Source organism: Silurus aristotelis (assembly GCF_946808225.1).
Source record: "Silurus aristotelis genome assembly, chromosome: 2".
Lineage (NCBI taxonomy): Eukaryota > Metazoa > Chordata > Actinopteri > Siluriformes > Siluridae > Silurus > Silurus aristotelis.
The window spans coordinates 3,588,200-3,614,036 of record NC_139575.1 but is presented as its reverse complement, the minus strand read 5'-3'; the positions used below and the strand labels follow the sequence as shown (position 1 = coordinate 3,614,036).

Below are 25,837 nucleotides of genomic sequence, written 5' to 3'. Positions count from 1 at the left end.
TAATGGATAATAGTAGTTAAGAAATAATAATTACTACTTATAAGTAATGTTAATTATCGGTAGTTAAAGGGGTAATAACACGTAATAATGAGTAGTTAAGGAGTAAAGATTAGTAAGACGTGTTAATAATGCGTAATAAGTAGTTGAGGAGTAATGAGTAAGAAAAGGGTAATAATGTGAAATAAGTTATGAGTTGTTAAAAAGTAATTACTACTAATAAGCAATGTAGTTATGGGTAGTTAAAAGGGTAATAATGAGTTATAATTACTGATGGGTAATAAGTAGTTTAGGAGTAATAATGAGTAATGATGAGTAATATAATGGATAATAGTAGTTAAGGAGTAATAATTACTACTAATAAGTAATGGTAATTATGGGTAGTTAAAGGGGTAATAACGCATAATAATGAGAAGTTAAGGAGTAATAATTAGTGATAATTGTTAATAATGGGTAATAAGTAGTTTAGGAGTAATGATGAGTAAAGGCAATAATGAATAGTAAAGGGGGGAATAATGTGTAATGTGAGAAATAATGGGTAGTAAAGGTGTAATAAAAGGTAATGACGAGTAATAAAAGGTTAATAATGTGAAATAAGTAATGAGTTGTTAGGAATTAATAATTACTACTAATAAATAATAGTATTATGGGCAGTTAAAGGGGGAATAATAGGAGTTAAGGAGTAATTATAGGTAATAATGCTCAATTATAAGTAATAATGAGTCATAATGGGTAATAAGCAACCAGCTGTTTCTAATGAAGTGGACAAGAATTGTTCACCAAAAAAAATCCTTGTCACTTTTTGTTTGCTAAATAATAATTGATGACGGGTGTATTTTTCTTTTCCGCATGACTGTATAAGAAAAAAAAAAAAACGGCATGATTACTGTCATCATCATAATACTAGACAACTCGTGTTGTAACGAACAAGTCTCTGATTGGACAATCCGCCGGCCAATCGTGTCTCAGGAGGCTGGACTTATTGGAATGCAGGTTGTGCGTAATTAGAGCGTGAGAAAGAAAGAAAGAAAAGAAAGAGCGAGAGAGAGAGAGAGAGAGAGAGAGAGAGATGACGTTACGTGGACCGAGCTGTAATTCTTCAAATCCAACTTTGGACAGCAAAACTAAATTTTCCCCCTGTGTGTGTGTGTGTGTGTGTGTGTGTGGCGCTGATGAGCTCAGCAGGTAAGAGCGCAGTTTTTTATTAATAGATATACAATTAATTCCGCGCGCTCATGTGAGCGCGAGTGCGCGCGTTGGGGTTGCGTGCGAACCTCGGGGGGTCGGAACGCGGAGTGGGTGATAAACGAAAAGAAGAAGAAGGAGGCAGAAAGTTTGCACAGGATTTCAGTAAGTGTGAGACCGTGTAGAAGAAGTGAAGAAAAGGAGAGGGGGTTGAAGAGCGAAAAGCGCGTGCGGGCGGAAACAGTAGCAGTCTCGTGTTCTTTGAATGTCACAAACAAAAAAAAAGCTTTTTATGTGGAAGCACCAGTTCATCCTGCTTTCACCCTGCAGCTCACAAACACAATGTCAAGGCTTATTATTGAAGCTCTTTTATACTGTACACTCCCTCAATAAACATGCTCAAGAAAAACTAAAGATATCAAACAGATATATTTTATTATCTCTAAATATTCACCTAGACTTCATGACTGTCTTAAATATCACCATAAAGGTTTAGATAAGCATTAAAGGTACAATTCATAAATTAAAGTTAATTATATGTTATAATTCTTTATTGTATTGTATTTATTTATTTATATATAAATATATTTGTATTGTATTACGTTAGTATCGTGATTATGGAATATTAGCCATTATTACTCATTATTACGCATTATTCCTCCACCGCTACACATTACTATATGTTATTATGTATTATTCATTATTATCCATTATTCTAAGGAAGTTTTTCCTTGCCACAGTTGCCCCCAGTCGCCCCAGACGGACAAATACATATATTAAAATTTTGTTTTATAGTCCTTATAAATCTTAATATCCCTAAATAAAAAAGTTTTACACATTATTATAAAAATTTGACATATTATTATACAGTATTACACATTATTATCCACGATAACTCCATTATTACACAATATTTCTCATTATTACATATTATCCATTAGAATTCATTTGTATCCATTAATAATGAATAACTATAGAGCTTTAATGCATTCCAAACACACCTTAACTTCACCTTTCCAGGCAAAATATTAATATTTCAAAATATTCATATGCAAGAGTTCACCACTAGTACATTGGCACTTCATTCTCAGAACGAAAAGGGTACTAAGCTGTACCGTTCCAACAAACGTTTGTCTTTAGATCATTTTTCTTCTCCAGGGCAAAAAAAACACATTAACAAAATGTGTTCTCCAGAATCACCACTACAGTGGCGAAGAGTAAAAAAGTATTTAAACTGATATATACGTCTAATACTGATATGAGTGATTTTCCAATTTAAAAATAAATTTATCCATTCTTAAATCTAGACATTTGCTTTTTTATTATACTATTATATTATATTATATTATATTGATGCAAATCCAGGAGGAAAAAGAGGTAATAAACAGTATCATTTTCTTGTGGCTGACCTGGTACACTCTTATATACTCTTTTATACTTTTGGTGTACCTCAAAGCTGCACTGTAATCATAATTGGAGGATACATGTTAAAGGTAAAACCCCAATTCCAAAAAGGTTGCTGTGTAAGGTGTAAATACTGTAAAAACAAAATGCATGAGAGATGATTGGTTGCTAGGAGCAGTACTTTTAGTTGATTGGTTGCTAGGAGCAGTAGTGATCTATGATTGGTGGCAAGGAGCAGTGGTGATTAGTGATGGGTTGCTAACATCAGTAGTGAACAGTAATTGGCTGCTAGAATCAGTATTGGTCATTGGTTGGTTGCTAGAAGCAAAACTGATCATTAATTGGTTGCTAGGAGCAGTGGTGATCAGTGATTGGTTGCTAGGAGCAGTAGTGATCAGTGATTAGTTGCTAGGAGCAGTAGTGATCAGTGATTGGTTGCTAGAAGCAGTAGTGATCAGTGATTGGTTGTTGAGATAAATGTTGATCAGAAATTGGCTAATAAGAGCAGCATACTGGAAAAAGTGATCATCAGTGGTTGATTGCTAGGAACTGATATTAACAGAGGCTCTTTACATTAAATCATTTTGAAGTGGCGTATAAACAAAGTTTATAAATAAACGTACATATTTAAAAATAAATACAAAAATTTAACGGAGTGTCCGACGTCACAAGAAGGTTTTTGGCAGCAGAGCAGGGCAGGGCTTGCGAGCTAGTGAAAAGGAACTGACATATCTCCAGATATTTTTCGAAGTAGATTTCCATTTCCAAGTCCTGTGCAGCAGCGATGTGTGGGGTAGGTCTCGGCTCTCGCGGGCCCTCGTGACCTTGTTTATGGTGTTTGTGTTCTGCTTGTATTCGGGTGCTTTAGTCACATTTGACTTTTTGCACCACCGAGGTGCTTTCCGTCAGCCTTCTGATATACAAACAGAGAGAGAAATCCCCCTCAGCCTCTGTTTACTCATCACTTCTCACTCAAGACTTTCACTGCTCTGCTATCTGCAAGAAAAAGGTCAGCCGAAGCTGCTCGCGCTGCAGATTAATAACATTCCGCTGACGAGTACAGTGCAGGGGGGCACAGGGGGATGCAGCGAGATTGTAAATTCTGATTCTCTAGACATGTTTATTCATGTTTCCTGTTTACACGTTACATTGTGTTCATTACAGTCAGATCTCAGAATCAGAGGTTTTCTAATGTAGGCTTTAGAAAGAAAGAAAGAAAGAAAGAAAGAAAGAGAGAAAAAAAAGAAAGAAAGAAAGAAAAAAAGAAAGAAAGAAAAAAAGAAAGAAAGAAAGAAAGAAAGAAAGAAAGAAAGAAAGAAAGAAAGAAAGAAAGAAAGATAAAAACTGAAGGAAAGAAAGAAAGAAAGATAGATAGATAGATAGATAGATAGATAGATAGATAGATAGATAGATAGATAGATAGATAGATAGATAGATAGATAGATAGATAGATAGAAATAAAAAAGATAAAATAGAAGAAAAAAAGAAAGAAAGAAAGAAAGAAAGAAAGAAAGAAAGAAAGAAAGAAAGAAAGAAAGAACATTTTAACAAAAAAACACAAGAAAGGAAGAAAGAAATAAAGATAGAATTTAAAAATTAAAGAAAGAAAGAAAGAAAGAAAGAAAGAAAGAAAGAAAGAAAGAAAGAAAGAAAGAAAGAAAGAAATTTCAAAAACTAAAAAAAAAAGAAACAAAGTAAGAAAGAAAGAAAAACAAGAAAGAAAGAAAGAAAGAAAGAAAGAAAGAAAGAAAGAAAGAAAGAAAGAAAGAAAGAAAGAAAGCGCAATCTTGCATTCACACTATCCTAAATTTGTCATTTATGTCTTGAATCTTTTTTCTTTTCTTGATTTCTCTAATTTAAAGGCTGCTTGGAGACTCACAGAGTAAGAATTTCTTTAATAAACTCTGGAATCGTGAATATTTCACACCAAATTTAGTTTATTATCTATCAAGTTTTGCCTTAAATATAAGTTTTTCAAGTCAAAGTATCAGTGACTGTAACATCAGCTAATAGTTTACAAACTAACATTATTTTAGAACTGAAACCCGCATAATTCTCTCATTTTTATCTTGTCTTGGAATGATAAATGATCAACCAATGGCCTGAGAACTTTTATTTTCCCTTTTTGAAAAAAAAAAAAAAAAAAAAAAAAATATATATATATATATATATATATATATATATATATATATATATATATATATATATATATATATATATATATATATATATATATATCAAACGTTTGTGGACACCTGAGCATAAGACTAGTATGTGCCTCTTTTTGAACATCTCATTCCACACTGAGTCCTGACTGGCTGTTATACTAAGCTCCACTCTTCTGGGAAGATGTTCCACTAGATTTTGTGGAGATTCATTCAGGTAGTAAAGTCAAAGGTCTTTACTAGGCTGGAGCTCTATAGCAGGAGACCTTCCACTCCAACCCATGGAAAGGAGATCTTCATGGAGGCACAGGAAAAAAGAAACCTATTAACCAGCTAAATATTTTATTAATGCTAACAATAGGATAGCAGTGTGAACGGGACGTATGGATTCACAATGTGGTCATGTGTTCGCAGGTTCATGGACCTCCTGAGGCCTTGAGATGGCGCCGGTTTTTTATTGGCTGGCGAAATGATGTTGCGCAATCTGCTCTTCTCACCCACGGCAATCAATCAGAGGTATTTCCTTAGCATATAATCTATGTTGCCTTCACACTAAAACTGAAAGACATTTCTTGAACACCTGTGAAACAGTTGTCACTTACGCTCTAGCAGATGTCACAGATTTCATCACCAGTCTCTGTTTTTCATTCGGTCTGGAAGGTGATAATGAAAGAATAGCATGTGATAGCCTATAAAGCTAAACGGTGAATGCCAGGTGTAATGTAATACATCACCACCCTAAAATGGATTACGTTTAATGCGTTCCCTTTCCAGCCCCACAACTGGTCATGTTACGTTAAAACCGCAAAGCATCCTCTCCTCTGTGCTTTCCCACGCTGGCAAACTGTACCAAGCACCATGAGTGTTAAACAGCGCTGACACTTGAGTCTCTCCTCACAAAAATCTTCACCACATCAGCATACACAAAAGAATTTAGAATGATTATTAGGCTTGGGTTACACAGAACGATGCGAGCGAAACGTTTCTATTGAAACGATCACGATCCATACTTTGAGGTGGCATGAAAAAAGTTTTGTGACTAATGGTGCAACTGGTGGCATTCTGACCCACGTGATTGACCACGCCTTCGATTTCATCACGGACAGCGAGTGGGAACAAAGAGCACGTGACGTCTATTTGACATATGTCGACGCGGCGACGAGTCGTTGGAGGTCTTTCGCACCCACCCTACTCGCCAGATTTGGCTCCTGCGGACTTCACCCTCTTCCCGAAGATAAAGATGAAGCTCGGAGCTCACCATTTTGACACCGCTGTGGAGCACGAATCGTGGAAGGTCCTTAACACGCTTCGAAAGGAAGACTTCCTGGACACGTTCCAGGAGAACGCCAGGGGCGATGTATTGCTGTGCATGGTGACTGTTTAGAAGGTGATCGTGTGTGAACGTAGATAAATAAAGAACTTGTAAACAGAGCGAGTCTGGAAACTTTTTAATACCACCTTGTAGCATGCTAATATAAACCTGTCTAATATAAAAAAAATCTTTTAAGTGGCACTTAAATTGATGATTTGCTGCCTGTCTGAAACAAAGAAATAAACTATCAGTACCCTAGTGAACTGCATTGTGTGAAATCGAATGGAAATCAGATTGCATTGCGTTGTAATGGGGTAAATCGTATCGTATCCATGGGGTTACGCCTGTGCTCTCAGATTTACATGGGTTGGACTGGTAGATCTTGAGTGACCTGTCTGAATGAGCACAGATCTCCACAAGCACACTCCAAAATCTAGTGAAACATCTTCCTAGAAGAGTGGAGGTTATTATAAGAGGATTAAATGTGACATGGAATGTCCAAAAAATAAGGTCTTATGTTCAGTTGTCCACAACCTTTTGTCTATGTACAGTGTATTACAGCAAACTAGTAAAAAAAATATTTTTGTTCTACCATGGTAAACTGGTTATGCTTTTGTTTTTTTCAGCTCTTACTTCCATTCACTGAATTTCCCAGAGGAGAACGACGAAACCATGAGCAAAAGCGACGAAGACTCTCTGCTCCGTTCGGACTCCGAGGTCTCCGAGGTGAGCGCTCTTGAACCTCAGCCTTTACCTGCTACGACTCAGTCTTCTCCCAGCAGGGCTCCTGCTTTCTCTGACTTCTGCAGTAGCATGAACAGCAGCATGCAGTCTGGCTACAGAGCGTACCAACCTCGTCTGGGTCTCCCAATGGGCTACACCGCCCAGACGCCGTTCCCCAGCCAAGCTCAGAGCTCCTTCAGCACCCTACAGCCAGATAAAGACCAATGGGTTCATTCCAGCTCGTTTTCAGGTGGATTCTTCAGCAATAACCATCCATCTTGCCTTGTGTCTGGGGATTACTGTTCTTATCAGAGCAAGGCCTGCTGCTCGCACTCGCTGCCAGCCGGCCAGAGCTCTGACCCTGCCAGTTTGGAGCAGCCTCGCTCACTGCACTCCATCCCCATGGAATTAGGACAACACAGCTACTACCTGCCCCCCTGCTCCTCACACGGGGCGCCGTGCTGCGGGCCGGCTCCAGGACACGCCTTCTGGATGAATCCCAGACCACATACTGATATACGCTACCATGTGCCGTACTCATCTTCCTGTAAGTGCACATCAAAGTTTCACATTGAGCTTTCAGAAAAGGGGATTTTATGCGTTTCTGGTTTTACCTTTGTACAATTATTTAATTTGCTAGCAGGTTAAAAATTTAAAATACATCTATCTATCTATCTATCTATCTGTCTGTCTGTCTGTCTGTCTGTCTGTCTGTCTGTCTGTCTGTCTGTCTGTCTGTCTGTCAAACCATCTCAATCACACCTCCCTCACCTCGTCCTTAAAACGTCCAACATGCGCTGTCCCTCTAATAAACCCATTTCTAATCCTGTCCATCGTCGTCACTCCCAACGAAAACCTCAACATCTTTAGCTCTGCTACCTCCAGCTCCACCGCCTGTCTTTTACTCAATGCCACTGTCTCTAAACCATACAACATCTTAGGTCTCACCGCAGTCCTATAAACTTTCCCTTTCACTCTCACTCTCACAGATACTCTTCTATCACAAATCACTCCTGCTTTCTCCACCCACTCCACCCTGCCTGCACTCTTTTCTTCACTTCTCTAACACACTCTTTATTACTTTGCACTGTTGACCCCAGGTACCTGAACTCCTCCACCTTCTCCACCTTTTCTCCCTGCAACCGCACCCCTCCACTGCCCTCCCTCTCATTCACACACATGTACTCTGTCCTACTCCTACTGACTTTCATTCCCCTTCTCTCCAGCATGTACCTCCACCTCTCCAGGCTCTTCTCAACCTGCTCCCTACTCTCACCACAAATCACAATATCATCTGCAAACATCATAGTCTATGGAGACTCCTGTCTGACCTCGTCCGTCAACCTGTCCATCACCACTGCAAACAGAAAAGGGCTCAGAGCCGATCCTTGATGCAGTCCAAACTCCACCTTGAACCAGTCTGTCGTTCCTACTGCACACTTCACAGCTGTCACACTGTCCTCATACATTTCCTGCACCACCCTCACATACTTTTCTGACACACCTGACTTCCTCAAACAATACCACAACTCCTCTCTCCACCCTGTTGTACACTTTCTCTAAATCCACAAACACACAATGCAACTCCTTTTGACCTTCTCTATACTTCATCAAGATTCTTAAAGCAAACAATGCGTCTGTGGTGCTCCTCCTCGGCATAAAACCATACTGTTGCTCACAGATGGTCACCTCATCTCTCAGCCTGGCTTCCACTACTCTTTCCCATAACTTCAAGGTGTGACTGACTGGTATGTCATCTGGTCCAACCTACTTTCCACTCTTCATCCTTTTAATCACTGCTCTCACTTCCTCCTTACTAATCCTTTTCACTTTCTGCTTCACCATCTCCACATCATTAACCTTCTCTCTCTCTCTCTCTCTCTCTCTCTCTCTCTCTCTCTCTCTCTCTCTCTCTCTCTCTCTTTCTCTCATTAACTCATTCATCAGCTGCTCAAAATACTCCCTCCATATTCTCAACACACTCTCCTTACACATTTCCATCTCCATCCTTTATTGCTCTAACTTGCAGCACATCCTTCCTAAGCTCGGTCCCTCTTTACCTGCTGCATCTCCTTGCCTACTTTTCTCATCACTCTGTCAATCCCAATTCTGTTTCTCCAGCCTTTTTCTCCCTATGCTCTCCTGCACTTCCTCATTCCAACACCATGTCTCCTTGTCTTCCTTCGGCCCAATCAAGTAGTTGCCCAATCATACAGCACCTCTTCACCACCACCGAGCCCCTGTCTGACCTCTTACCTAAATCTCACTCTTTCTCCTTCAGTTTACACCATCTTATTCTTCTTTCAGGCCTCACTCTCCTCCTCTTCTTCTTCACCTCTAAAATCATCCTACTGACCACCATCCGATGCTGTCTAGTTACACTGTCCCCTGCCAACACCTTACAGTCTTCACTCTTATACGGCACCCTATGCTCACTTCATCTTTCTATCAGAAACTCTCTTCACCTCCACTACACTCTTACTGTACTCTTCCTTCAGAATCACCCCTTCACCTTTTCTCTTTCCATCCACACCATGATAGAACAGTTTAAACACCTCCAATGTTCCTGGTCTTACTCCCTTTCCACTTGGTCTCCTGATGAACACACAACATATCTATCTATCTATCTATCTATCTATCTATCTATCTATCTATCTATCTATCTATCTATCTATCTATCTATCTATCTATCTATCTATCTATCTATCTATCTATCTATCTATCCATCCATCCATCCATCCATCCATCCATCCATCCATCCATCCATCCATCCATCCATTCACTCCCGCTTATCCGTAATTCGGGTCGCGGGGGCAGCAGTCTAAGCAGGCATACCCCGCCTTCGACTGCTGCCCAATCCTCACAGCACCGTCCCTTACGGTCCCTCCTGCAGGTGGTGAGCCCACGGGAAGGCGGCCCCACGTCACTGACCTTGATATTTTCCTTGTAAGGGACCCCCGGAGCATAGAGGGTTAAGGGCCTTGCTCAAGGGCCCAAGAGTGGCAGCCTGGCGATACCGGGGCTCGAACCCCAGACCTTCCGATCGGCAACCCAGCGCCTTAACCGCTGGAGCCACCACTCCCCATATATCCCCTCTCTCTCTCTCTCTCTCTCTCTCTCTCTCTCTCTCTCTCTATATATATATATATATATATATATATATATATATATATATATATATATATATATATATATATATATATATATATATATATATACATTGAGGAAAATAAGTATTTGAACACCCTGCTATTTCGCAAGTTATCCCACTTAGAAATCATGGAGGGGTCTGAAATTGTCATCGTAGGTGCACGTCCACTGTGAGAGACATAATCTAAAAAAAAAAAAATCCAGAAATCACAATATATGATTTTTAAACTATTTATTTGTATGATACAGCTGCAAATAAGTATTTGAACACCTGTCTATCAGCTAGAATTCTGACCCTCAAAGACCTGTTAGTCTGCCTTTAAAATGTCCACCTCCACTACATTTATTATCCTAAATTAGATGCACCTGTTTGAGGTCGTTAGCTGCATAAAGACACCTGTCCACCCCATACAATCAGTAAGAATCCAACTACTAACATGGCCAAGAGCAAAGAGCTGTCCAAAGACACTAGAGACCAAATTGTACACCTCCACAAGGCTGAAAAGGGCTACAGGGAAATCAATGATCCTAAGGAAGGTGAGAAATCAGCCCAGAACTACACGGGAGGAGCTGGTCAATGACCTGAAAAGAGCTGGGACCACCGTTTCCAAGGTTACTGTTGGTAATACACTAAGACGTCATGGTTTGAAATCATGCATGGCACGGAAGGTTCCCCTGCTTAAACCAGCACATGTCCAGGCTCGTCTTAAGTTTGCCAATGACCATTTGGATGATCCAGAGGAGTCATGGGAGAAAGTCATGTGGTCAGATGAGACCAAATTAGAACTTTTGGGTCATAATTCCACTAAACGTGTTTGGAGGAAGAAGAATGATGAGTACCATCCCAAGAACACCATCCCCACTGTGAAGCATGGGTGGTAGCATCATGCTTTGGGGGTGTTTTTCTGCACATGGGACAGGGCGACTGCACTGTATTAAGGAGAGGATGACCGGGGCCATGTATTGCGAGATTTTGGGGAACAACCTCCTTCCCTCAGTTAGAGCATTGAAGATGGGTCGAGGCTGGGTCTTCCAACATGACAATGACCCGAAGCACACAGCCAGGATAACCAAGGAGTGGCTCTGTAGGAAGCATATCAAGGTTCTGGCGTGGCCTAGCCAGTCTCCAGACCTAAACCCAATAGAGAATCTTTGGAGGGAGCAAGAGAAGATCTGTGTGGAGGAGTGGGCCAAAATCCCTCCTGCAGTGTGTGCAAACCTGGTGAAAAACTACAGGAAACGTTTGACCTCTGTAATTGCAAACAAAGGCTTCTGTACCAAATATTAACATTAACTTTCTCAGGTATCAAATACTTATTTGCAGCTGTATCCTACAAATAAATAGTTAAAAAATCATACATTGTGATTTCTGGATTTTTTTTTTTTAGATTATGTCTCTCACAGTGGACATGCACCTACGATGACAATTTCAGACCCCTCCATGATTTCTAAGTGGGAGAACTTGCAAAATAGCAGGGTGTTCAAATTCTTATTTTCCTCACTGTATATAGATATATATATATATATATATATATATATATGTGAGAGAGAGAGAGAGAGAGAGAGAGAGAGAGAGAGAGAGAGAGAGAGAGAGTTACATTTCTAAAATGCTGAGCCAAACATTGGATTGTGAACATGAAAACATTTCACCATTGTTTTTTTTTTGCAGACGTGTAACTACATGCACTTGGGAGGAAAAACCTGCTCAGTAGATTTAAGCCGCTGTAAACTAAAAAACAAAACAAAAAAACAGAACAATATTTATGTGTCCGTATTTGTTTATTTTACAATTCTTCGTAATGAGGTTCAGAAATTTTGTATAAGGCAAATCAAACTTATTTTTTTCTGTCTGAATGCTCCAGAAGGCTCTGTATTTTTCTGTGGGCTTTAAGGCATAGTTTAGCTTTGACTCATCTTGTCCTCAATCCACCTCCACATGTTTTTGATACAGTAAGCTCACTAGTAAAAAAAACAGGTTTTTTTTTTTTTTATTCTATATCAGTTTCATTGAATTGCAGCACTCGTTTTCACATCGCCAGGAACTGGTGTAGGTGATGTGAGGAGGCCTGGGGTGCAGTAAGAGTTCACGTTCATAAGATCTCTAACCTAAAGTAGATCTTCATGAAGCTGGCTTGTGCACAGGGGCATTGTCATGCTGGAACATGTTTGGGTCTCCTAGTTCAAGTGAAGGGAAAATGTCATGCTACCGAATGTATCCAAAGACGTCCTGTACAATTGTGTGCTTTTTAAAGGATTAGGAAAAAAACACGTATGGCTGGAAATGTCAGGTGTCCCAATACTTTTGTCCATGAAGTGTCTGTCAGCTACGTAACGGTAACTCCCATGTATTTTTATGTCATTTCTAAAGAAAAAGTGTGAGATTTTCACTGAATCAATGACTTTATATTATTATTATAATTGTATCTAATACATATGAAATATATATTATATATATTTTAATTGATAAATATATATTTAATAATAATAAAATAATAATAATAATAATAATAAAAAAAAAAATAATAATAATAACAACAGATATTTACAGGTCAGAGTTAAACAAAAAAAAAAGCAGTGCAATAAAGCTTGATTTAAAAATTTCATTATTGAATTTCATTTGTTTCACGTTCACGTGAAATGTCTGATCCTGACTAAATCGTCCTACTCAAACTCTTTTACCTTCATATATATATATATATCTTCTTCTTTCGGCTGCTCCCATTAGGGGGCGCCACAGCGGATCATCCGTCTCCATACCCCCCTGTCCTCAACATCTGCCTCTTTCACACCAACTACCTGCATGTCTTCCCTCACCCTTTCCCTTTTACTCTTACAGATACTCTTCTATCACAAATCACTCCTGTCACTCTTCCCCACCCACTCCACCCTGCCTGCACTCTTTTCTTCACTTCCCTAACACACTCTCATATATATATATATATATATATATATATATATATATATATACTGTATATGTTTACAATTGATTGTTTGTTAGTTTGTTTGTTCACATCTAAAGAGCAGTAAAGAGCAATAATTTAAACCAGGGTCTGCGTATGTTAAATTATTTCGTATTTCGATTCGCGATTGACAAACAAAACGTGAATTACGATGCCGTTGTTCTTTTCTTGTGATTTCATATTAAAAGCAGAAATCGATGGAAAAATTGTGAAAAAGATTGTTTTTTCGAAAACACAATAATTACTGTTTCACTTTTTCTATCCATTTAATTAAACAAAATGCAGCCATCATTAAAACTTCACACTGCCAAATATGATGCTGCCACATGATTGGCTGACTGGGTAAGTGCGTAAACGAGCAGGCGTTCCTTATGAATTGGACAGTAAGCGTATAATAAAGGAAAGAAGACTTTCCACTGATTTGAGTGTGAATGTATTTGTAAATGTAAAGAATGTTACCGTATTTTTCGGACTATAAGCCGCTACTTTTTTCCGACGTTTTGAACCCGCGGCTTAAACAACGAAGCGGCTTATTTATGAATATTTTCTGGATTTTTCACGGTTTCACAAACTTCAAGCCAAAAAACTGAACCTCATAACATAAGACCAATGAAATTTCCGAACGGAAACGAAAAAAAACCGCACTTCACCTGTGTTCTGAGCTGCACAGCATCGGGAGAAAAGCTTCACCGATGGTGATTTTTAAACACATGACGATGCCAAAAGATAAACTCCCGAGAGAAATAGTTGTGAAAAGAAGGAGGAAGACAGTGAACAAAGACTTTCTTGGTCGGCTACTGTTTAGATACAAGCCGTTGTAGCGTGTTGAGTCTGGGTGAAGGGAGAGCTCGCTAACTCCAGTTGCAACAGAAATCATATAAGCACAGACAGGTTTCCAAAACTCGTGCTTTTTCATTTTTCTTAGCAAAAGTGTTACGGGTTAGTCAAAGAAACTTAGAAATGAGCATCAGAAAATAATAAGGACATATTCCTCGGCCTCCACACGCAGTAGTACCGGAAAAAGCGGCGGCAGGCTATTCCCAAAATGCCGCTCTGCTCTTAAAGGAGCCACAGCATATTTCATCCGTTACACCGTGTAACAGACACTGTCTTTCGTCAAAGCCTGTGTAAAGTTCATTAGTTTCAGTGTAGGCTTATAGACTGGTGCGGCTTATAGTCCGGAAATTACAGTACATTAATTTCCATTTTGTGTATGTGTTTTATTATCATGTCATCATCCATCCAGTTTCTGATCCAGTCGCTCGCTCTGTCCCTGTTTTTTCCTCCTCAGGGTCTCGGAACAGCAAGCCATCCGACCCCGAGCTCAATCCCAGGTAATATTTTCTTATGGGTGAATTCATCCCTTGTTTCGAGATGAGCGCATTATTGTAATGCCTCTATCTGTTGGCTTCTAAATCCTGATGTGTCTCGGCTTTAACTTGTTTAAAAGGCTGCTGCTGGGTTCTTCAGTGGAACTGGAGAAATTCGAGTCTATAACTTTAGCACTTGCTTATCTCCTTGGGCTCCTAGTCTCTTAAAGTATCAAATTGAAAGTACTCTATTTGTGTGTAAAAGCCTACACAGGAACTGGAACCTGCCTATATTTTCATCCAACATTTTCCCAGAGTGATTAAGTCCTTAAATAGCTTACAGTTAACTGTCCCATTCACATTTATGGCATTTGCCATATCCAGAAGAGTTAAGGGGTGAGATTTGAACTCATGACCTTCTGATCAACCACTGAGCTACCACCTGTCCCCAGGATATAACCAGAAACTAAGAAAATGGAATGTTCTCAGTTGCTAGAGTTTCTGGTACTGGTTGTGCTCCACATTCTCCAAGTTCTCACCAAATTTTGGTCATTTCAAGTCACGTTTTAAAACATTTATTTTTTTTGGCTTATTGTTAAGTATAAAGTTTATATTTGTTCAATTTTCATTTATTTTCTATCTGTACTACACTTTTGTACAAGGGCAAACTACGGCCCGGGGGCTGAATACGGCCCCCCCACTTTTGGAACGGCCCTCTGAAACACATTTTACAAACTGATCTAAAAACATATGTTTTAATCATATCATATCTGTAATTGATTATAAAGGTTAGCTTTCAAACTAAAATGTCCCATAGTTATTATTAGAGATCAAGGCACCAGTATTTTATAACTGGAACTATGGGCTATCCGCAGAGGTGGCAAAAGTACACACATCCATTACTTAAGTAGAAGTACAGATATTCATGTTTCAAAATACTTGGGTAAAAGTTGAAGTGCTGATTTTACCTTTTTACTTAAGTGAAAGTAAAGAAGTTTTGGCTCTGACATGTACTTAAGTAAAAAGTAGTTATTACTTCTACCTGTTTTAGCTGGACCTCACATCATATTAATATTTAGTAGATAGATAGATAGATAGATAGATAGATAGATAGATAGATAGATAGATAGATAGATAGATAGATAGATAGATAGATAGATAGATAGATAGATAGATAGATAGATAGATAGATAGAAAGAAAGAAAGAAAGAAAGAAAGAAAGAAAGAAAGAACATTGTCATTGCATAGTACAGGTACACAGCAACGAAATGCAGTTTGGCATCTACCAGAAGTGCAAAAAGTAGCAATCATGCAAATAGTGCAGATAAACATGTAGCATATGTACAGCATGTGATATGTATGTAAGCATATGTACAGTGATTAAATATAAAGGCTGTAACAATGCAGAGAAGTGTGGACATCATTAAGAGCCTTTGCTATGTTTCCACACGGACAGTTAATGAGGTGATACCGGAGAAACTGCACCTTTTTTTTTTTATAGAATAGAATAGCCTTTATTTGTCACATATACATTACAGCACAGTGAAATTTGTTCTTCGCATATCCCAGCTTGCTTAGAAGCTGGGGTCAGAGCGCAGGGTCGGCCATGATACGGCGCCCCTGGAGCACAGAGGGTTAAGGGCCTTGCTCAAGGGCCCAAGAGTGGCAACTTGGTGATACCGGGGCTTGAACCCCGACCTTCCGATCAGTAGCCCAGCACCTTAACCGCTGGAGCTACCACTCCCCCTCTTCTTGACTTGACCTCTTCAAGTCAAGAAGCTTTTATATATATATATATATATATATATATATATATATATATATATATATATATATATATATATATATATATATATAATTATAGACATTTTACAGATTCGAATGATGTATTGTTTTTATCTGTACGATCAATAAAGACAGTAATTTAAGTTTGTATCGCCATTATGAGGGAAAAACCCACAAAACGCCCCCCAGAGGGTAAATTGTGTAAAACATGGCGGATTTGGTGTTTGATTTGAGACTTGGCGCAGAAATAAAACAAAAATTTACTGATTAAAAATATTGTTCGGTGGAGTTTATTTATTTATTGTATATCTAAGTAAAGAAGGGACGTCGTGAATGAGTGTATGTTTTGCTGGAGGTTTTAATGTCGCCTCTTTTATATTTAGTTATTTATTTATGTATTTATATTTTTTATAAAAATAGTAAAAACAGAAATGCGCGCTGAATTGATGGCGCGTTAATAACATCTAGTGCTGTTTACAATAATTTTAATTTTGACAGCCATATATATATATATATATATATATATATATATATATATATATATATATATATATATATATATATATATATATATATTAATACGAAACGAATTAAAAATGTTGTTACCTAATGAATGTATCCAGGCTGAAGACCCACATATAGAACACAAGCAGAGAAAAGATGATGATGATCATGAATGTGTCTGTTCTCAGTCATGTTCTCATCACTGACTCCCTCTGTCTCATCCACATTAACCCCAAACTTCTTACTGCCTTCTGCCCTGCTGATTCTTATCTTTGTAAAGAGTGAGAGTCAGGACTTTATACACCAGCGCATTGAAAAAGACGCGCAGTAACAGGAAATCGGTTGTTCGGCTGAAATCGGCACGCAGTGAAAATAAAAAATCTATTTTTCACCAAATCAATGGATTAAAACTAAAGTAACGAGCCTGTTTTGAAAATGTAAGAAGTAAAAAGTACAGATATTTGTGTAAAAATGTAATGAGTAAAAGTAAAAATAAATAGTTGAGTAAAGTACTGATACCAGAAAAATCTACTTAAGTACAGTAACAAAGTATTTGTACTCTGTTACTTCCCACCTCTGTCTATCCGGGAAAAACAAAAATCACTATAGTTTTTCCGGTTTCCGGTCTGCTGTTATTACGAGAGCAGCCTCTAGAGGCAGATATCAGTGACGCCTCGTGCTGTTTGTTTTTACATGTGGCACTGCATGCTGCACGGAGTGCGCATATTATATTATCATTTTAATTTATTAATAGTAGCATATTAATTTATAACATTAATAATATGAATATATATTTATATTTATTTGCTTTACGACATTTTCCTGATTCAGTACTGTTTTTGTTTTTTTTATAATTAAATATTAATTTTTGTAATAAAGTTCAGTATTATTTGACATGGAGTGTCACGTTTGTTTGGTTTTATCCAGTAAAAGTGGGATATAACCAAAACTATAGTATCAGTAAAATCGATTGACCTCTAGTTATTAACGTTACGTAATTATTTCTTAGATTCACCTACCAACCATATGCATATATATATATATATATATATATATATATATATATATATATATATAAGTAGGTAGATGTTTTGCAATGAATAAATGTAAGGAAAAATATTAAAAAAGTGATGCTCATTTGTCTGTATGGTGCAGAACAAAAACTAATCTAGCATTAATAGGTGTAATAAATTCATTTAACTTCATAATACAATCTCCACAATAATACTGGTAGTCACTCCATCCCATGTGATGATGTGACCCTCACAGTAAAACGTTTAGGGATCCCTGATTTTTTTGTTTTTTTAAACGTGCTTTATAAATAAATTGTGACTGACTGTATGAGTGTAATTATTCCTCTTATATATTTGATGATTTTGTACTGTTTCCTCTGAAAACGCAGGCACGAATCCTTCCACCCTCAGCCGAAGAGCGTTTCCAGTACCGCGACCCTCTCATTAGAGCAGAGTGAGTTCCTCTACACTTCTCACCAACAAATCGACAAGAGCAGCGCATACACAATTCTCCAGCACTTTCTAATCTGATCTGAACTCCCAGTGAGAGTGTGTGTGTGTGTGTGTGTGTGTGTGTGTGTGTGTGTGTGTGTGATCACCGCAGATAAGAAATTCATCACATTTCCTTGCACTCAGAAAAAACAGGAAACCTGTTCACTGCAAATTTACTTATCGAAGATCTCAGATATTAAAGACAGAGAGAATGGATGACTCTGGACTGTAGTTAATATGAACAGTCTGCTCCAATGGCTGAAGGGATACAATTACGTTGAAGTTTTACACTCATCTGTCCATCAGTGAACATCTGATAATATCCTGATGGAGCGATAATGACTAGATTTTCCCCGTAACCCAGAGGATGATGGGTTTCCTCTTGAGTCTGGTTCCTCTCCAGGTTCCTTTGTATTGAAGTCTCAGGGAGTTTTTCCTTCACCAATTTTATATTCGTAATATATTTATTTCTAAATATCTGCTTTGGAACAGTGTCTAGTGTTGAAGGCGCTGAACAAATAATATTTAATTGAATAGAATTGAATTCAACACATTTAAGAGAATTAAGAAAAACAAAATTATGGTATTTTTTACCAGAGCAATAATTAAAAGTAGTTCCGGTAACTTTAGGAGTTTTGCGGTATTCCTACGCGAATCTTTTGGCTGAAATATTAATGGCAAAACGTTCTTACATACATACATACATACATACATACATACATACATACATACATACATACATACAGCTTAATTATCATTGTATATTACAGGAACACAGCATTAAAATGCAGTTTAGCTTCTACCAGAAGTGCAAATAGTAGCAATTGTGTAAAGGCACATTAAATGTAGACAAATATATGATTTAGAAATGATCAATATATAAAATATATATAAATTGCATGTAATAAGATAACACACAGTGTATATAGAGAAAGTATTTAGATATATTAGATCATCTAGGATATTATGAATTTACAATTATTATCAGTAACTGTCACATATCCGGTCCCGGTCGTTCCTCCCACTTTCCACCAGAGTGCGTCAAGTCCACCAAGACTGTGTCATATTGGACTACAGCTCCCAGAAGCCTCTAATTACAGACTTCCCATAGTTCCCAGCAAAAGGACTATAAACGGTTGCACAGTTTTGATGTACTCTTCTTCTTCTTCTTTTTCTGGCTGCTCCCATTAGGTGTCCCCACAGCGGATCATCCGTCTCCATACCCCCCTGTCCTCTACATCTGCCACCCCACCCCCTTTCACCCCAACTACCTGCATGTCTTCCCTCACCACATCCATAAACCTCCTCCTTGGTCTTCCTCTTTTCCTCCTTCCTGGTGTCTCCATCCTCAGCATTCTCCTACTGATATACCCCATGTCCCCCCTCTGCACATGTCCAGACCATTTCAATCCCTCACCTTGTCTCAAAAACGTTCTACATGCACTGTCCCTCTAATAAACTCATTTCTAACCCTGTCCATCGTTTCATCTAGTTTTCATGTTCATTGTGCTGTTGCCTTTATGTGTTTTGAGCTCGGACCGTTTACCTCGTTCCGTGGTTGCTTGCCGCCTGCCTCGACCGTTGCCTGTTTTTCAGATTTCCCCTTTGTCTTATCTTGGATATATCTGTTTTTCCCGTCATCAACCCTTCCTGTTTATCTACTCTCTTTAATTAAAGCCAGCTTTTGGATCTTCATCTCTGTCTTCACACATGTCATGCCAAGTTCAAACCCTAAGTTACAGTTAAAATTATACAGTGATGATACAAACTATACAGATGATTACAGGCCGTGAAATCAAGTAAACATTAATGAGACATCAGTCTTCCTTTTCTTTCCTTTCCTTTCCTTTCCTTTCCTTTCCTTTCCTTTCCTTTCCTTTCCTTTCCTTTCCTTTCCTTTCCTTTCCTTTCCTCTCCTTTCCTTTCCTTTCCTTTCCTTTCCTCTCCTTTCCTTTCCTTTCCTTTCCTCTCCTTTCCTCTACTTCTCTTCCCTTTCCTTCTACAGTTGTTCCCCTTTTTCTTTCGATCCATTTTATTTGTTCTTTCCTCTTGTCTCATTTCCTTTTTATTTGTCCTTCTCATTCCTTTTCTCCTTTCCCTACTATTTATTTGTCCTTTCCTTTATGCTTATGTTACTATGTTCCGTAAAAAGGATTGAATTTGGTACACGTGCGCTAGTTAAGGAATGTGGACACCTGACTATAAGATTGCTTTGTGCCTTCTTTCTGACCTTCCCATTCCATAGTTAGTCCCAGTTTGCTGTAACAGTTTGAGGAAGAACCTCACGTGTCCCAATTTACTGTATATATATATATATATATATATATATATATATATATATATATATATATATATATATATATATATATATATATATAAAGATTTTTCTTTGTAAACATTTATTTTTTTTTGCTCATTGCAGGGAAAGTGTTTGTGACTTACGAAGCCGACAACGAAAACCATGTCAAAGAGGTCATCAATTTCGTGGCACTGCTGAGACATAACGGCTTTTACACCCACGTAAGCGAGAAAAACTTTACATTTCCCATAGCTGAAGCAGAAGACTGAGAAACAATTTATTTTTATCATTCCAGAAGCCAGTGTTGTATAGAGGTCATTTTTTTCCCTCACGATTGCATCAGCATTAAGCTAATGATGGCCCAAAAAGGTTCACCTTGGACTGACTTTATATCTGTGACTTAATTAGTGCAGAAAAAAGACAGTCATTTGAATGCGGAGCAGTAACACTGTCATGTGCTCTGGATTTGCAGATTGATATGTTTGAGCAGCAGTTCAGGAGCATAAGTAAGATTGACTTTATGGAGAGGTACATTACTGAGGTAAGTTTGCTTTGATTTATTTCATTTCACTGGATTTGATTTGCACTTTCAACACTGCCTCTAATTCCAGCTAGTAGCAACTTTTTTTGCTAGCATTCCACATCCATGTCATGTCTTATTCCAGTCCAGGGTTGTCTGTGTGCACGTGATGATTTGTACTCAGATTTGAGGTCTACACACACACACTCAGTGTATTTTTATTCTTGGAGTCCACTGTGCTGAATTTTAAGAGCTGTGTGGTAATATAATGCAATGTGTCTTTTTCTGTAGACACATGACATCATTGTAATACACATTTCCACAAGAAAATAAAAATAAAGCTACCCTTTTCGAATCAGCGTGTAATTCCAAATGACAAGGTTTAAAGTTCAAGTAGAGCTGTGTGTTCTTTAAAGCCTCAAATTGTGTTAAATCTTTCTAAAATGATCAGGAGACAAGTTGCCTAACTTAAGTTTTTAAGCCTGAGTTATGAGTTACATGCATTGAAGTCAGAGTAATAAACTTTGAAATCTAAATTGTGAATTTTCGTGAGTTGTTGATTTGAGTTGAGTTGAGTCATTTTCCAAGTCATCAGGTTTGAAAGCAAGGTATGAGTTACAAGTGCTTAAATTTAAGTCAAATTTCAATTCTGAAGGTTTAAAACCTAAATCTTTTTGTGTGTGTTATGTCCCAGTCTAGAGTTGGGGCGCACAGCATGATTAAAGGCACGGGGTGGTATAAATAATGGGTGGATGGAAGTGTACTTGGTAAAAGTGTAATTAGAAATGGAAACGCAAACACCGGGGAGTCGTAAAACGGAAAGTATATTGTAGTATGTACAGTACAACACCGGGATAGACTTTAGGATGGACCAAGGCCAAAATAATAAACAAAAAACACTCTTTTAACAAAACATTACTTACCTACACACAAAACCCAAAAAGAAATACAAAATACTTCCCCAACTCCCTCACCAAAAACAGGTAAACTCATACCCAACAGAAATGGCAGCCACACCTCTACTACCGGTGAACAAAACAACAAATATGTACATATATTTACAGGTGTAATACAGTGAGGTAAACACAGTCAAAACAGGACAAGGTAAACTCAGAGTCAGAACGGGCGTAGGTCAGTACAGGAAATCACAAAATCTTCGGACAAAATAACGAGGCGAAGTGAGCGTCAGCTGAACGAGCTCCTGAATCCCAGCTTCCCCAGGACTTTATAGGTTGGCTCCTGCTGATGTCATCAGAAAGAGGGTGTGGCTTTAGTTCACTGGAATGCAGGGAAGACCTGGACTGGAGTCTCGGGATGGCACCTGCAAACAACTGCACACAGCATACAAATACAATACAACCCGCAAAATACTGCGGGTTGTAACATGAGTCAGTTGCATTGAAATTTCTAGTCAAGTTAAAATGATGAGTCAAATGATTTTAATTTTGAGACAGGTTCCAAGTCATCAGCTTTGAAACCTGTGTCAACTGTAAGTCAAAAGCATTAAAATCTAAGTTGAGTTGTGAGTCGGAAGCATTGAAATCTGAGACAAATTGAGAGTGAGAAGCAATAAAATCTCTCGACTAAAGATTTTAATTTTGATACGAGTTGCCTCACTTAAATTTCTTGAAGTCCAAGATGAGTCCAAGAACTTCAAAATCTAAGTATAATTGTGAGTCATATCCTTTAAAGTCTGAGTCAAGTTGTGAGACAGAATCATTGAATTTCTAGTCCAGTTGTGAGCCAAAAGATCTCGATTTTGAGTCAAGTTGAGTTATGCATCAGAATCATTACAATAGAGTTGAGTTCCAAGTCATACACTTTGAAGTCAAAGTTGAGGTGTAAGTCAGAAGCTTTTAAGTCTGAGCCAAGTTGCCTACCTTATGTTTTGAAATTTGAATCATGTTGCAAGTCACAAGCTTTGAAATCGGAGTCAAGTGAGTCAATAAGAGAAACACTTTAACTCTACTTCACCTCTTCACATCTCATAGTCTGGCTCTAGTTTTCTGTTTTCTTTTTAATGCATCATCAAATATATTTAATCTGTCTTTTTTTCAGAAAGACTATCTGATCATCATCATCATCAGCCCAAAGTACTTTGAAATCGTAACTAACGCTTCACTGTGCGTAGAGAACGATGAAACACTCAACACTGTCTACATCCACAAACAGGTGGCTTTTTATTTTTCAAAAATGATGCTTAATAATGTGTTTATTTTTATCCACTTCACTCATTTTTCTTCACTGTGCTGCTTTTTTTCTCTTACAGTTACAGAATGAATTTATTCAGAACGGGTGCAGGAATTTCAGATTCATCCCTGTGCTGTTTCCTGGTGCCAAGAGAGTGAGAGTCATTTGTTTATTCATTTATTTCTATTTTTTCATCACAGTCACTAGGGGGCGACGCACATAAGAAATCGTACATTGCCAGAAATCAAAATGATTTATTTTCACATTGGTGATGAAAATAAAATGCAATGCGGTTAAATTCAACATCACAGCTCTAACAATCAAAGTGATTTAATCACAGCTCTAATCACAGAAATAAGTGTTTTTTTTTATATTAAGCATGTGCCCCCAGCATCCCCCAGGCATTCCAGTCTGAGTTACATTCCAAGTCATAAGCTTTAAACTTTTGCAAGTCAGAAACTTTTAAATCTTAGTTCTGAGTCAGAAATGCTCAAGTCTGAGTTAAGGTATGAGACACAATCATCGGAATCCAAGATGAGGAGGTAGTCAAAATCTGAGTAATGCTTGTCACATCTGATCTGAGTTTGTGAGTCAGAACTGTTAAAGTCTAATTCAAGTTGCAAGTCAAACATTTTGAAATCTGAATAAGAGCTCTGAGTTGATTTGTGAGTCGGAACTGTTGAAGTTAGAGTCATGAGTCATAAGTCGTTAGTTACAATCTGCAAGCAGGGAGTCAAGCAGGGAGTCGAGTTACGAGTCAGATGCTTTGTAATCTGAATCAAGTTGCTATTTAGAAGCATTGATATTTGAGTTGAGTTGCGAGTCAGGAACTCTGTAATCTCAAGTGAGTCTAAAGCTTTGAAATTTGAGTCTTGGTTTGAGTTAGAAGATTTAAGATCTTTGGTCGAGTTGCAAGTCAGAAGCATTGATATTTGAGTCAAGCTGCGAGTCAGGAACTCTAAAATCTGAATTGAGTAGCAAGTCAGAAGCTATTAAATCTGAGTCTTGGAGTGAGTCATTGAAGTCTGCGTTGTGAGTCGTTAAGTTGTGTCACAATAATTTAAATCTGAGTCGATTTTGTAGCTAAAACCATTGAAAGCTGAGTCGAGTTACGAGTCACACCGGGTTTTATATTTTCTAACTCCTTCATACTGTATCAAGATCAAGTCCTTATATTTCAGCAGTCTATCAGTGGGGATCATATACATATTTAAACTGAACTCCTGGAAATGATTTTCTTCAAAATTGACTGCTGTTCTTCTCTCACCTTAAAAAAAAGATAAATAAAAAAAAAAACTTTGCACCTTCCTCAGCATCAGACTCTCGAAAGTAAACCGTAACTCCCTCCAAGGCTCTTGTTTCTTTTTCGCTGCTTATATTTTACATGACTCTTTTTAGAACATGCCAAACTTTTAAACAGCATCCTTACGGGTTCTTGAGTTCCTCCTGCAAACGGATGATGAAGGGGATTTAATTTTTCAGCGTCAGGATTTACCTTCATTAAGAGAAATCTGACAACGTTTGTTTGTCCTGTCAGGGATGAGCACAAGGCGTGTCAGCGATGTTAATCCGATTTAACCGTCTCGTCCTCAGTGCCATGTTCCTGCGTGGCTTCAGAACACACACATCTTCAGCTGGCCCAGAGACCGAGACGACATCCTGCGACGGCTAATGCGAGTCGAGAAGTACAACCCTCCGCCTATAGGGGAGCTGCCCACCATCGTCTCTATCCCCATTTAGCGACCGAAGCATGAGACACGTTCACGATGGAGTGTTACACCTGCATTTAGAGCCGCAACCGGTGTTTAACAGGAAGTGGACTTCGAGCACATTAAAACGGTGATTTAACCTTGGAAGTAACCTAGTTACTTTTTATACCTATATCTTCATACAGAGAGAGTTTCTGTGGTGTGAATGTGAGAAAGTGAGTAACAATCACCCTTCGATAAATTCTTTCATTCATGCAGAAATCACAGAATCACAGCAGACACTGAGGCGGTGATGTGTAAACGATTCACTGATAATAACTCAATTAAAATGGTTTGTGTGTCACATTTTGTGTTCATTTTGTTCTTTTTTGTTCACAAAGAAGGAAAACAATTGTGTGATTTGAAAAAGTGCATTCAGGTCAGATCTTTGAATCCAACCCATGTAAAGCATATCTTCATGAAACTGACTGTGTGTCATTAAAATGTGACTCCAGTAAAAGTGTCCCTTTAAACTCTCACTTGAATAAAAGTATAAAGGTGTTTGCCTTCAAATGTACTCAAATATCCAAAGTACTATGATTTATTATAACTATAATGTTCTTATGATCGTTTTTCTATTATCAAGACTCTTTGCTTAATCATCTCAGTTTATGTGAAAAAACTGTTGACTGAAAGACTGAAAAGACGAATTTTACAGTTGAGCTGAAAACCTTCTTTTCAACTACTTCAAAAAAAAATCGTGTAAATAATCCCACGTGTGTTGTGGCGAGTTCGAGTCTGGAGTTTCTTCATCATTTATTCCTCTCTAAATGTTCTGCTTGCTGTTGAACTGATGCTAAACTGTGCGCTCAATCCTGATTGCTGACTCGCTGCGTGTTTTACCAGTTACGTTTTTATTCTCATATATAAAAAGCAGACTCATTTTACAAAATGTAGTTGAGTAAAAAGGTAAATATTTGATTTTTAAATGTAGTGAAGTTACAGTAAAAGTCTCCTCAAATTTAAATACTTCAGTAAAATATATATATATATTTTTTCAGATACACAGAAAAGCTTCATAAATTCAGTAACAAATTACATTTTACAGTAATCCCCCGCTTTACCGATGTTTGAATCTGG

At 38.0% G+C, this 25,837-nt stretch overlaps 1 protein-coding gene and 1 long non-coding RNA gene across 4 annotated transcripts in view; one reads left to right on the top strand and one right to left on the bottom strand.

Moving 5' to 3' along the window:
* Positions 1-959: 959 nt before the first annotated feature.
* On the top strand, positions 960-25,472 carry traf3ip2l (TRAF3 interacting protein 2-like). Of its 3 annotated transcripts, XM_083563554.1 has the most exons (11): positions 1,011-1,182; positions 5,166-5,267; positions 6,690-6,780; positions 6,846-7,333; positions 14,188-14,230; positions 17,898-17,962; positions 20,423-20,520; positions 20,772-20,840; positions 22,878-22,991; positions 23,089-23,163; positions 24,603-25,472. In XM_083563554.1, exons 4-11 carry the CDS (start codon positions 6,877-6,879, stop codon positions 24,747-24,749), a joined length of 1,068 nt encoding a protein of 355 aa, XP_083419680.1. In that variant the 5' UTR covers positions 1,011-1,182; positions 5,166-5,267; positions 6,690-6,780; positions 6,846-6,876; the 3' UTR covers positions 24,750-25,472. The 3 variants fall into 3 exon arrangements, with proteins under 3 accessions (XP_083419678.1, XP_083419680.1, XP_083419679.1); XM_083563552.1 differs by having other exon boundaries at positions 960-1,182; positions 6,690-7,333; XM_083563553.1 differs by lacking the exon at positions 1,011-1,182 and adding an exon at positions 3,322-3,379 and having other exon boundaries at positions 6,690-7,333.
* Positions 7,537-25,837, bottom strand: part of LOC310739254 — a 430,707-nt gene continuing 412,406 nt past the window's right edge. Inside the window, exons 2-3 of the long non-coding RNA XR_014537316.1 lie at positions 7,930-8,225; positions 7,537-7,722 (exon numbers count right to left, since the gene is read on the bottom strand). This is a non-coding gene — a long non-coding RNA (uncharacterized lncRNA). The remainder of the gene's footprint in view (positions 7,723-7,929; positions 8,226-25,837) is intronic.